Genomic DNA, 12,052 nt, shown 5'->3' on the forward strand with positions numbered 1-12,052 from the left:
ATGTCAATGAACTTTTAATTATTTTTCTTTTGTTATGAATGATATAAATTTAGAAGGAATTACTTAATTGAAAAATAATTCATTTAAAAAAGATATCATTTTTACTAAGTAAATGTACATTTGTTGAACAAATTTATTCTTATGCATTTTATGGTTTAAAACGAATGGGAGAACCAGTGTTTGTAGAATGAATATATTAATGAGGATTTGTAGAATGAATAATTAATTAACGGTCACTAATGAACGTTTATTTAAATAACGAATTAATTCGTAGCAAATGAAGAAATCTAAAATAAATCATACACAAACAAATTTAGATGAAATAGAAAAATCTCTAGAAGCACCAAATCCATTTGATATCCCCTCAGATTCAGAAATATTCAAAATGAGAGATAAAGCACAACAAGAAATGAAAGAAAAAAAATCCAAATTAATGGGACAAACACTGATTGAGCGTTTTGATTCCACATTACCGCCTTTAAAATCTTCACCAACAAATAATAAATCCAATTCAGATAATCTTCAAATCGCTCCACCACCAGCTGAGCGCCAACAGCATCAAGAAATGGCTGATTTTATCCAACAGAAAAGGGAAGTTCTCTTAGCTAATCTTCTTATTGATCGAAAAGAAAAAGAAATCTGTCGTATCCAAAACCTTCGTAAAACAGAAAAGAAGAATCTTATTCAAGAAGAATCCAAAATTGCCGAAACATCCAACCAATATAAGATGTCCACCAATCAAATTGAAGCAGAACTTCAACGTAGCAAGAAAGCTATGGACAGTGCCATTCACAAGAAGAACGATCTTCTCAAAGAGCTTAAAAAGAAGAAATCGTTAGTTGATGCCATGCGTCATGAGATATCTGATAATGAAGAATCACTTGATTCATATCGTAAATATGACTCCTTTCTTAAGAAACTTACGCCTTCAGGGACCGAAGTCTTTAGTTATTTTTGTAGTCCTCAAGTAATGCTTGATGAGCTCGAGAAATTAGAAAACGAAAACTTATTTTTAATTCAACATTGTCAATCATTAAATGAATCGCAAGATACGCAACTCCAAAATGTCCAAAATGCCATCGAAACAGTTAGTAACGAATCTAATGAACTTAGTTTACTTGTTACTAACATTGAAGACACGATTTCGCAAGAAGAATTTTTAACAAATTCGAATGATACTGTTAAAGAATGTGATTTACTTGACCGCGAATTAAAGCATTTAAGTGATCTTGTTAATAAGACATATCAACATTGTTTTAATGAGCGGACTGATATGAATGCATTGATACGCCTCGAACGTATAGAACGAGAACTGAGTAAAATGTATCAAGAAGCGGATCGAATCGATCCCAATTTTATGCATAAGAAACAATCGGAAAAGAATAGGAACAGAAGAGATATACAGCGAAAAGAAAACGCGGAAAGATTATCGAAAGAACAACAACGAAAATTGGATCAGGCAATACAAAGAGCTCAAATGCCAATAAAGAAAAACAATGGAAGAAAATTAAACGAAAGAAAATTACCAATAAAAATGGGGAAGAAAATAGACTTGAAAAAGAAGAAAATAGAGGAGCAGCAATATGATGAGTTCTTATACGGACCAATCGTGTATTAATTTGTTTGTATGAAATAAAATAATTCGTTTTAATTGTTTTTATAATGAATAACGCTTTAATAGAAAATGAATTTTTGATTTTCTAGAAACTGATATTTAAAGATAAAGAAGAAAAAAAATCGATTTTTATCGAATAAATGGTTTCTTGTATTAAAAGATAATTTTTTGAAATATTCAATGATATACAAAATAATCCTTTTCCAATAGGGGAAAAACATGTTTTTTTTACTCATCTAACATATATGGAATAAAATAATTATATTGTTTCATGCTAAAATGCATTTCATTCATGGCTAAGACATCTAATCATTATTCAGTTGAATAGGATTCAAGCCATTAATATAGCCTTTGCAATGTTTGATTTGATCAAGCAGAAATATTTTTCATCAAACTTCAATCTAATGAACCACAAATTCTAGATAAATCTTATAAAAACAGGATGAAGAAGAAACTGATGATAAATACTTAGCACCTTTTAGCAAAAATTCTTTTTAACAATTACCAAATTTCACCAAAAAATGTGTAGTAATAAATAAATATTTATTTACTTTTTTAATTGTTTTGTCCCGTAATTATGTTCTTTAACTTCTTCGATTTCTCCATGATGTCATTCGACACCTTAAATATCTTTTCTTGGTCCGGTTGCAACTTTTCCACTGTTTCATTTTCGAAATCTTTAATTGTTCTGATTAGTTCATTTATTTCGCTGTCGACGCTAGTCTTAAACCAGCTCAAGAATCCCTTTTTACTTGCTTCGATTTGTTCATCCATCGCTTTGCATATTTTATTCATTGATTCCATTGTCGTTAGGAATTTTTGTGCATCGCTGGTAACCAATGCAATCAGTGAGATGTCTGACGCAAGCATTTCAAGAGCATCGACATATTCAAGACATTTACATCTGATACTATCTAATCGATCAAATGAACTTTCACCAATTCTTTCCATTAACACTCTCAACTCTTCTTGGCAGGTACGAATTTGTTCACGAATACCATTAAGTTTGGCGTTTTCTGTTGAGATGTCACTTTTGAGTTTGGAATTTTGTTTCAGAAGTTTACGAATAAGTGGAAAAACTTTCGCGTTTTGAAGCGCTTCGTTTGGTGAGCTAAGGAAAGAAGATAATGATTCGTCGGAAAGATTTTCGGTATTAAGATCACTATAAAGTGTGTAGTCTGGTGGGGAATGACATGAATTGTACTTTTGTATTAAAAAAAGATTATCATCTTCATTTTGCATGATGTTGGATGTCAGAATTCGATGGATAATAGTGGATGGAATAAGGTCAGCTTGAACAAGGGTTTTGACAAGTTCGGCATTCTTGGAGAAATATGTTACAAAGGATTCAATGTCAAGAGTACGTTGTAACACAGGGCCAAGTTCTTTTTGAAAATCTTCGGGCTTAATTGTGTCTAGCAATTCAGCTGCACGATTTTTAAATGTTTCTATTCCAAAAATTGAAGAAAATGAAATAAAATCAATGTCTTTAACAGTGCCTAACTCTTCTCCATGAAGGTAGCCCACAAGTTTTGAAGCACCTTCATCTGTTATTGGAAACTCAATAGAAACTTCATTACTTGTACATCCTTTAAAAAATTCTGAGTGTGTTGTCAGGCATTGCTTGTTACATCTGTACTCTTTTCCGTTGATAATTAATTTGAAATCTCTTGGGAGATTTTTGAAGTAGTTCCTTAAATCGGATGCGTTGAGCATTAAAAAGTGCCCACTTTAATGGCAGAAATAAAAGCATTTTTGACAGTGTCTGTAAAAATTTTCACTGATGTTATCAATTGTTTAATTTAATAGTACACCAGCCTTTTATCATTTTTATTAAGTTTAGTTGTTATGCAAACCAATTTAAAATATTTTTGAATTTTCTTAAAGACTTAAAACAAAATATTTTAAAATGTTTTCATATTTTTTTGATCAAGCTTTCATAGGATCCATATATCTTATCTTTAAAAAGACTTAAAAGTTAAAAGAATTCATGTTTTTTAACATTACATTTTAGATATAAAAAATGAAACTATCTAAAAGATTTATAAATTAATACCATGAAAATTAAGAAAAGATTCTATTTAAGCAAACAACGAATGTTTAGGAAATGAATTAATCCTAATGAAATTTGGGAAATCACATGAAAAGGTACATTTCAATGGAAAGGTTTATGTAATGAAACGCATTAAAAGAACTTTTACGTAAACAATTCAATTTTAACTTTGTTTATTCAGAAATAAATGTGAAAAGTGGCCTAAACTCAGGTATATCCGACATTCTAACAGCGTATCTTAAGAATTTCTTTTTGAAATCTCTTAAAGCGTTTCTAAAGTTTTCTATTCTTTCGTCTGTTTTCTGGAAAGTTGAGAACAATAATTCGGCCACATTCTGTTGAAATTCAGCATCGAACACTCCACAAATTTGTTGCAACACATTTTTCACATACTCCGGGTCATATCTTGACATATAAAACAAAGGGAAAGCCGCCGAATCTGACACTGATTTATTTGAATTCATAATTGCATCCATTATTGCCACGAAGTGAGGTCGCAACGATTGAAATCCATTCAAATTCTGGTTTTCAATGAACATTTCCATCAATTTTGTCAAACATTTACACAGGTCCCCCCAATAATTCATCGACAGTTCGATATCTATATCGTGAATGTACACTAAAGCTCTGAACAAGAACCCGCAAACGTCTCTAAAGTTTTGTTCCAAGAAGATGATTTGTGGGAATATATCTAAGATTGCGATTAAAATTTGTACTATTTTTAATAATGACTTTTTACAATTTTGTGCGATTTCATCGAAATGCCAAATGTGTAATATGTTGAAGAATATTTGTAACATTAATTCGAGAGAATTATCATTATAATAATGCATAATACCGAAGTTTGCATATTTCTCAGTGATTGAAGGATGAATTATTTTGATGATATATCTCATTTTATCGTTATTATTTTCCACGCAATTTAATATGGCGTCGATTATACTTAATGAAGCTTTAAACAATTGTATTCCTTCAGAGCTCGTCGAAGGTATCATTAACTTACGTCCTTTATTCGCGCATAATAAATACCACGTTTGACATATCGAATTTATGGATGAATAACTTTGCGCATTAGTCTTAATACATTCGATAGTATCTTGGACATGATTCTCTAAGAACCATCGAAAGACAAATAGAAATTGATTGAAGTCACTTGTTCCTTTTAATACGCCATCGATTTCTCGATATAAATAATAAACGTCGATGTCACTTTCGTAATTACTTGCCGCTAAATTGACAAATTGTTGATCAAAATGTCGTAAGAATTGTAACCATTGTTCATTGTTACGTATGGATCGTGCATAGATTGTATTTAGGAAAGGTATTAATGTATGCATGTTCTTGATATTAGTTGTAGAGCTTTTAAAGTCCAAAATTATTTGCCTATTAATTAACGCTTGAAGTAATTCATTATTTGCAATATATGTTTTAATGTTACTATTATCTTGTTTATAAGCTAAATCTTGAATAAAACGTAATATGTTTTCAAGTAACGCAGGAGAATTCGTAAAGATCTTTAAATCATGAAGAAATCGATTAACTAAAATATCAAATGCTATATGTGGATTATTAACACCATCGAGTTGTTTATATACTTCGTTTTCATAGATATGATTTGACTTAGGTAACAAATAATCGCGTTTAAAGTTACTTGCAAAATAACATAATGATTGTTCAACAAATGAAAACATTGGATATGTTTGAACAAGTTGTTCAAAGACTTGATTAGTATTATTAATAAATCCAAAGATACAATTTAATAAAATTACTAATTGTGGAATAAGTTCTCCTGATAATGTATACGTAACAAATCGCGATGTTATAATCAATAATAAGATAATTAGACGTAATATCGTAATTTGACTTTCGGGATTTTGTGGATCAGTTGTAATTTGTTGTGTAAATGTCGCAATTATCCCTGAGATATATTCAGCAGAATGTTGTGGGCAAACTATAGCTATACTCCATAAAGCTTTGTTCTCATCAATAAATGTTGAAAAGTTATTAAAACGACTAATAAATGTATCATATGTAATGTCATTGGTAATTGAATTAAGTATAGATGTTACATATGAATCAAATACATCCGGAAATAGTTGTATAAACTCTGGTGGTAATGTATTAGATCGACAATAAGTTGCTAAGCGTGACCAAAACCTTAGGAAGTACATACTTGCCTCTTTAACTCTTGGGTCTGCGATTGATTGAAATGCTTGGTTAGAGATGTTTTTAACACTCATGAAAAAAGGTACTGAAATATTTTGGTCTTGTAAAAACATATTAAGAGGTACAATTGTAGAAAACTTAAAAACTAGTCGTGATATTGGTAAAAGAACTTCTAGTTGAATAGTTTGATTTAAGATATCTGTAAGATTACGTGCGATGTATTGATAAAATGTGATCCTTGAATTAGCGATTTGATTCCATGAAGTTTCATTTGCTGATGAAAAATATAATAAAATTTCAATGGCACTTTTTAAAAGGTATTCATTCGTATTCAAATTTTGATGGTAAATTCGAAACATCGCTTCAGGAATACTCGTGTTCTGATAGAAACAAATCATATTGGCAGGTATTACAAAATAAAATTTGTCAATGTCTTTATTTGGAGTGAAGTTAAGACATTCAAGCATTAAAGATAAGGCTGCTGCAGAAAGAGTTTGACTAAGTGGACCAGAAATAGCATTAGTGGCAGCTTGGAAATATAAAGCTAATTGGGTTTGTTGAAAGTTGGTCTGAAGAGAGCGTTGTTGAATATCTGTGTAATGTCGTAGTGGTTTTTTAATATTACGAACAACTGATATCATGATATTAAGACTTAGATGGCAGATAAGAGGATCAGACGATTCAAATAATCTGAACAATGGTTGAAAAGGTTGAATTTCGGGCATCATAAGTTCAGCGAGTAGACGATATGATAATCCAACAGCATCAGAACAAATATTAGTGGTAGGGGTGGTTTTAGCAATGGTTGAGGCAAAGCGTGTAACAGCATTCATAAGGATTTCGACTTGTTGTTGGAGTTGTTGTACATTTAATAAACAACCTCGGTTAGTAAGTAATTCTTTGATCACCAAGAAAATTCCAAACAGCTGCATGTCACTATTTGCAATTTGATTGAGATAATTAAGAAAAATTGGAAGATACTCGAGATGTGATTTAAATTGAGTTAATTGTTCACTTACTTGGAGCTGGACATTTTGATCTGGGTTTTGCATATTTGCAAACAAATAATTAAGCTGCTGAAAAGCTGCATCATCCCCATTCATCTTGTAATCCAATTGGATCTGTAGGGCGCTCTTTTGTTGACCGTTAATCATCTAAATTTCAACTTTCCTTCTCATAGGATTCATTTTAAATTTGGAATTATTTATACTGTATCAAATATACTTCAACTAAGACATATAAATATATTTAAACTAAATTAAATGGATCTTGGTATGATAATTTTTTCAAATTTACACTTTCTTTGAATTTAGTCACTTTCCTTTAAATTTATGAATGATATATAACTTTTTAACAGCAAAATGATCAACATAAAAAAACCGGGGTTCAAATTTAGTCAAATGTGCATAATTCTGATTCAATCAATTAGGATTTATGTATCATTACCCATCCATATATCCTCTAGTTGTCAATGGATTCAATCAACATGTGATGCATTCTTCTATTATAAAAATTATATTTTAGATGATCTTTTAAACAAAAAATTAATACACGTAAATTATATCAAATACTTAACTCAAAAAACACATCCAACTTATGTTGATAAAAATTAACTTCAGACAGATTTTAAAATTCCAAAATAAATTTCATTCCAAAATAAACTAAGCCTTTAGGCATTTGACGTTAACGGTCATTTTTCGAAGCACCCCAATTCCAGAATTGAAACTTGTTCCTTTTTATCTTTTGCCTCTCTCTGCAACAAGATTGTTTGGGGAACAATACAATCAGAAGCACCAGTGGAGAGTGTGTTTGTTTAGAAGCTTTTCCGTATGGTGATCCTGACACAGAAATTGGCTGCTTTTCATGCAAAACAAAGTGTCACCCAAACGGAATTTGTACATCTATGGATAAGTGTTCTTGTAAGCCAGGCTTTATAGGTGATGGTGTTACATTATGCAACCCTTCATTTCCTTTACCTTTTTCTTCAAATCCTTCAGCAGGAAATGTAAAAGGCTGCTTTCCTGTTAATATCTCACTTCACGATAATATTAATACAACTGTTGTTTTTTGTAGATTTGGAGATTCAATAGTTGCTGGAAAAATTCTCAATTTGAAAACTATAATGTGTATTGCACCAGCTGGGAATTGCGGAAAAATTGAACTTCGTGTCTCAGGAGATCCTAACAATTGGAATTTACCAGGAATTGATTTTGAATATACAGACATCAACAATTATAGTTTTGTTGTCTACCAATTCGTCGCTGTTCTATTTGTGATAGTAGTTGTATTTTTGACATTCATACTTCTCCGAGAAAAAAAAGCCCCTGAAGATTTACAACCTCTCATTATAAACATGCCTCAGTCAGACAAAATGCATTCAGAACTTTCAGCACACGGATTTTTCCCATTGTAATTACATAAAGATTTATTATCATATTAAAGACTCTCTTAGTGTTATTTTTTTAAACTGTTAAAAAAAATCAATATTTCACTGCAATCACATTGGCTTTAGGCTTTTGGTTATACACGAAAATTAGGATTGAAAAATCTTTTTGATGTAAAGTATTTAAATATCGTCGAAAAGTGATCTCCAGAATTAACCTTTTTCGAATTTTTTGGTGTTACTTCTGTTTTTGGTGCTGCAGGACTTTTAATACTGCTTAAAGCAAAAGCAGTTCAAGACCGTGTGTGTGAAAACACATTTTAATCAAAGGACAAATTGAACAACCTAAATTACTTTTGAGATGCAACTTCATAATAGTTTAGGTCTAAAGTTTCTTTTTTCGAAAAAATTACATGGATACAGCGTTTCCTTTAAAAAATGCAACAAAATTTAATTTCGTTTATTTTTATTTCTAGGCGAAAAATTACATATGAAACTAAAGCGATATTCCAACAAAAAGTGCCTAAGGAGGCTCAATTATTTGCGCAAGTTGTGAGTTCACTTCGTTATCTCCAATAAGTATTTGGATGATAGATTCCTCAAACTGTTTTGCGACCGAATAAAAATCGCACACTCTTCCTCTGGACTCATATTGACCAAATGCAACACATAAAATTTTGAGCGCATAAAATGACAATTGACTATCATCAAGAAATCCCATTAATGTATCAATGTAACTATTATCATTGAAGTCAGCAAACTGTGCGTACATGTCTAAGAACTTCAAAACTTTCAATTTCAGTTTGAACTGTGAAAATTGCAAAGAATTAATTAGAGAAGACAAAATTATTGGGTTTCTAAGCTCAACTAGTCGACCAAAGAACTTCCTTAGAATTGATATTGCTTTGGTCGGAGCTTTAATTCCTGGTGTATTGATGGAAATGGCAACTGCAAAGAGAACATCATCTGAAAGTATTGAAAATTTGTTTACGAGGAAAAGTGCCGCGACGACAATTGATGGAATTTTCGAAAGCAAAATTCGGGAAATCGGCTCATATTGAGATGAAACATCTTCGATGAGTGGAACTATCTTTCGTGAAAATGCTAAGTTGTATATTTTAAGTGCACTTTGTATATGATTACAATTTGTGGATAAAAGCATCGAGTGAATAAGCTGACGAATAGGCATTGTAATTTCGATTTGAAGAAGAGAAATGATGTCAAAGAGGATGTTACCAAAATTACAGTTTGGCGTTTGAGGAAAATAATTAATAATATTCAATTGATAGATTAGCGCCGTGCGTTGCCTAGAGCCTCTACATAAGAGCTCAAGAATCGAATATGAATCGTTTACAATAGTTTCATCGCTAAATGAAAGTGATTGAAACAAAATGTTGAGTGATGATTCTTGCATCAAATTATCAAATAAGGATCTTTTAACAAATGACTTTTGTTGTAAAGGATTTTCCCAGTACTCGGGAAGATCTTCAATCTTTGAAACAGAAGCAATGATTTTCATTGCAATTATTTGATTTTCTGGGTCGGCTGTATTGTTAAAAAAAGAAATGATCTTTTCAAAAGCGCGTGTGTAAAATTTCAAATAATTTTTATCTAGAATAGATGGACCATTTTTTTGAAGAAAAGTAAATAAATTATGTAAAGCTTCAACATTTTGGGCATAATCTTGAGAGTTACCCAAAATATTTAGGCACCCAAACAAAAAAGACTTCAACGAATTTCTTGAGGGTGGTGTTCTTCTGTCAGTATATTCCATCCTTTTTTGGAGGAACAAGATTTATGACCGTTAACAAATTTTGTATGAATTAAACGGTCATTTCGATAACGGTCACCCATACTTTTATCTCTCAGAAAAATGTTTTCCTTGCAAAAGCAATTCATAATTTATTTAAAGAAATAAAATATTGAACATTCAAAATGCAATCGGATTAAAAGAGCCTTCTTTTGGACATATTGTTTAATCACCTCTTCTTAAATTGAATGGGATTACTCAAAAAAACAATTGAAATTTTTGATTTTTATAGTTTTAAAGTGTTTAATTTTCTTAACATACAAAAAAATTTGAATAACACATCCACAATTTTATCCATTGATCATTTTTATATTGTTTTATGGCAGATTCAGTTTGCCCTACAATAAACATTGATCAAAATGAATTTATTTACGATCATGAAACTCCTGGGGATACATCATTATTTGGTTCAACGTTAATTCTTTTAAATACAGCCATTGGTTCAGGGACACTATTAATTCCATATTGTTATAAATCCGGTATTTTCATTGCGACTTTAATTTCTATTATTTTTGGTTTATTATCATTTTCAACAATTATTCTTTTAATTGATTCATCATTTTTAGCTAAAAAATATGAATATTCTGATTTATTTATATATCATTTTGGGAGGAAGAATAAATGGATACTTAATACAATGATTTTTTTAGTACAATTTGGTACAACAATGATTTATTCACATTGGAATGGTAGATTCTTAAATCAAATATTTAGATTTAAAATCATTGTTTTAAATTCAAACATTTTCTGGATCTTTATTTCAACATTATTGATTGCATTTCCATTAACAATTTTTAAAGAAATATCTGCACTTGAAAAATTCACATGGGTTTCAACCTTCTTTATCTTAATATTAATAATTCATGCTCTGTTTTGGTTTATAAAAGATGCTGTTGATTATGGATTTGATCCAAACAATGAATTAAAATTCTTTAATTATGAAAGATATGATATTATTTTTACTGCTTTTAGTGTTAATTCGTTTGCTTATAATTGCCATATAAATCTTTTCTCTTGTTTAAATCATCTTACAGATTGTACATTTAAACGCTCTTATCTTTTATGTGGTATAACAATCATTTTAGCATTTTTACTTTATAGTTTATTTGGTTTATTTAGTTATTTAAATTTATTCGATTCAATAGGTGAAGGATCATCTCTAGAGTTTTATAATAAAAGCTCCAAATGGTTTACTTATTTAACAATGGGTGGAGTTATCATTGTTTTGGAAATATCAACTCCTTTAATAGTATGGGGAGCACGTAATTCTTTTGATTCTTTGTTCTGGAATGGGAAACCGATGTCAACAATTAGATGGATAAGTATTGGCTTCGGGATATGTTTGTTGGCTGCTGCGCTTTCATCTGCATCTGATAATATAATTATGTTCTTTAATGTTGTAGGAGGTTTATTTACACCTTTGATAATATATCTTTTTCCAGCTCTGTTTTATATCAAGTCTGGAATAAAAACAAAAAAATATAAAATAATTATTGCTTATTTTACATCATGCTTTTCAATTGTTATAACAATTGCTTGTACTTATCAAGCAATTCAAGATATAATAAAGAGTTTTAAATAAAACATAATGTGATTAACTCTAAATTCATTGTAGAATGTAAAAAATAAAGGTTTTTATAAATTTACAACAATAGTTTTCTGTGATAGAATTTAATTAATGTTTTGTTAAAGAAAAAAAAAATCGAACAAACATTGTCAATTGCCCAAATGACAGAAACATTCCTTGGACACACAAAAGATGAGGTTATAAATGTACTATCATATATGGACTGGAATTGGCATTTAGCAGCAGATTATTTTAATTGTGATTTGAAACAATTGCAATCCACTTTCCAACAATATCAACCAAAAAGCGAAGAATTGCCAAAAAATTTCATGCCTTTTGAATCATCTCATATTAGTACCGAGGACATTAGATTATTAAAGAATTATGTTGAGGAAAATCTTTCAGATTCACTTCCATTGTTATTTGATCAAAACCTTACCGAAGAAAAAAAGAAACAA

At 30.3% G+C, this 12,052-nt stretch overlaps 5 protein-coding genes across 5 annotated transcripts; 2 read left to right on the top strand and 3 right to left on the bottom strand.

The window, feature by feature from the left end:
- Positions 1-433: 433 nt before the first annotated feature.
- Positions 434-1,618, top strand: GO595_003728 (uncharacterized protein; the record flags this gene model as incomplete). Its single annotated transcript, XM_067916781.1, has 1 exon — positions 434-1,618. One exon carries the CDS (start codon positions 434-436, stop codon positions 1,616-1,618), a length of 1,185 nt encoding a protein of 394 aa, XP_067776015.1.
- Positions 1,619-2,170: 552 nt separating this feature from the next.
- On the bottom strand, positions 2,171-3,331 carry GO595_003729 (uncharacterized protein; the record flags this gene model as incomplete). Its single annotated transcript, XM_067916782.1, has 1 exon — positions 2,171-3,331. The coding sequence occupies one exon, from the start codon at positions 3,329-3,331 to the stop codon at positions 2,171-2,173; it is 1,161 nt and encodes a 386-aa protein (XP_067776016.1).
- A 1,385-nt stretch (positions 3,332-4,716) lies between these two features.
- On the bottom strand, positions 4,717-6,937 carry GO595_003730 (uncharacterized protein; the record flags this gene model as incomplete). Its single annotated transcript, XM_067916783.1, has 2 exons — positions 4,717-4,730; positions 4,822-6,937. The coding sequence occupies 2 exons, from the start codon at positions 6,935-6,937 to the stop codon at positions 4,717-4,719; spliced, it is 2,130 nt and encodes a 709-aa protein (XP_067776017.1).
- Positions 6,938-7,737: 800 nt separating this feature from the next.
- Positions 7,738-8,247, top strand: GO595_003731 (uncharacterized protein; the record flags this gene model as incomplete). The annotated part of the gene is made up of 1 exon (XM_067916784.1): positions 7,738-8,247. The coding sequence occupies one exon, from the start codon at positions 7,738-7,740 to the stop codon at positions 8,245-8,247; it is 510 nt and encodes a 169-aa protein (XP_067776018.1).
- Positions 8,248-8,740: 493 nt separating this feature from the next.
- GO595_003732 (uncharacterized protein) lies at positions 8,741-9,736 on the bottom strand (the record flags this gene model as incomplete). The annotated part of the gene is made up of 1 exon (XM_067916785.1): positions 8,741-9,736. The coding sequence occupies one exon, from the start codon at positions 9,734-9,736 to the stop codon at positions 8,741-8,743; it is 996 nt and encodes a 331-aa protein (XP_067776019.1).
- Positions 9,737-12,052: the final 2,316 nt, after the last annotated feature.

Source organism: Histomonas meleagridis (assembly GCF_020186115.1).
Source record: "Histomonas meleagridis strain 2922-C6/04-10x chromosome Unknown contig_23, whole genome shotgun sequence".
NCBI classification, from domain to species: domain Eukaryota; phylum Parabasalia; order Tritrichomonadida; family Dientamoebidae; genus Histomonas; species Histomonas meleagridis.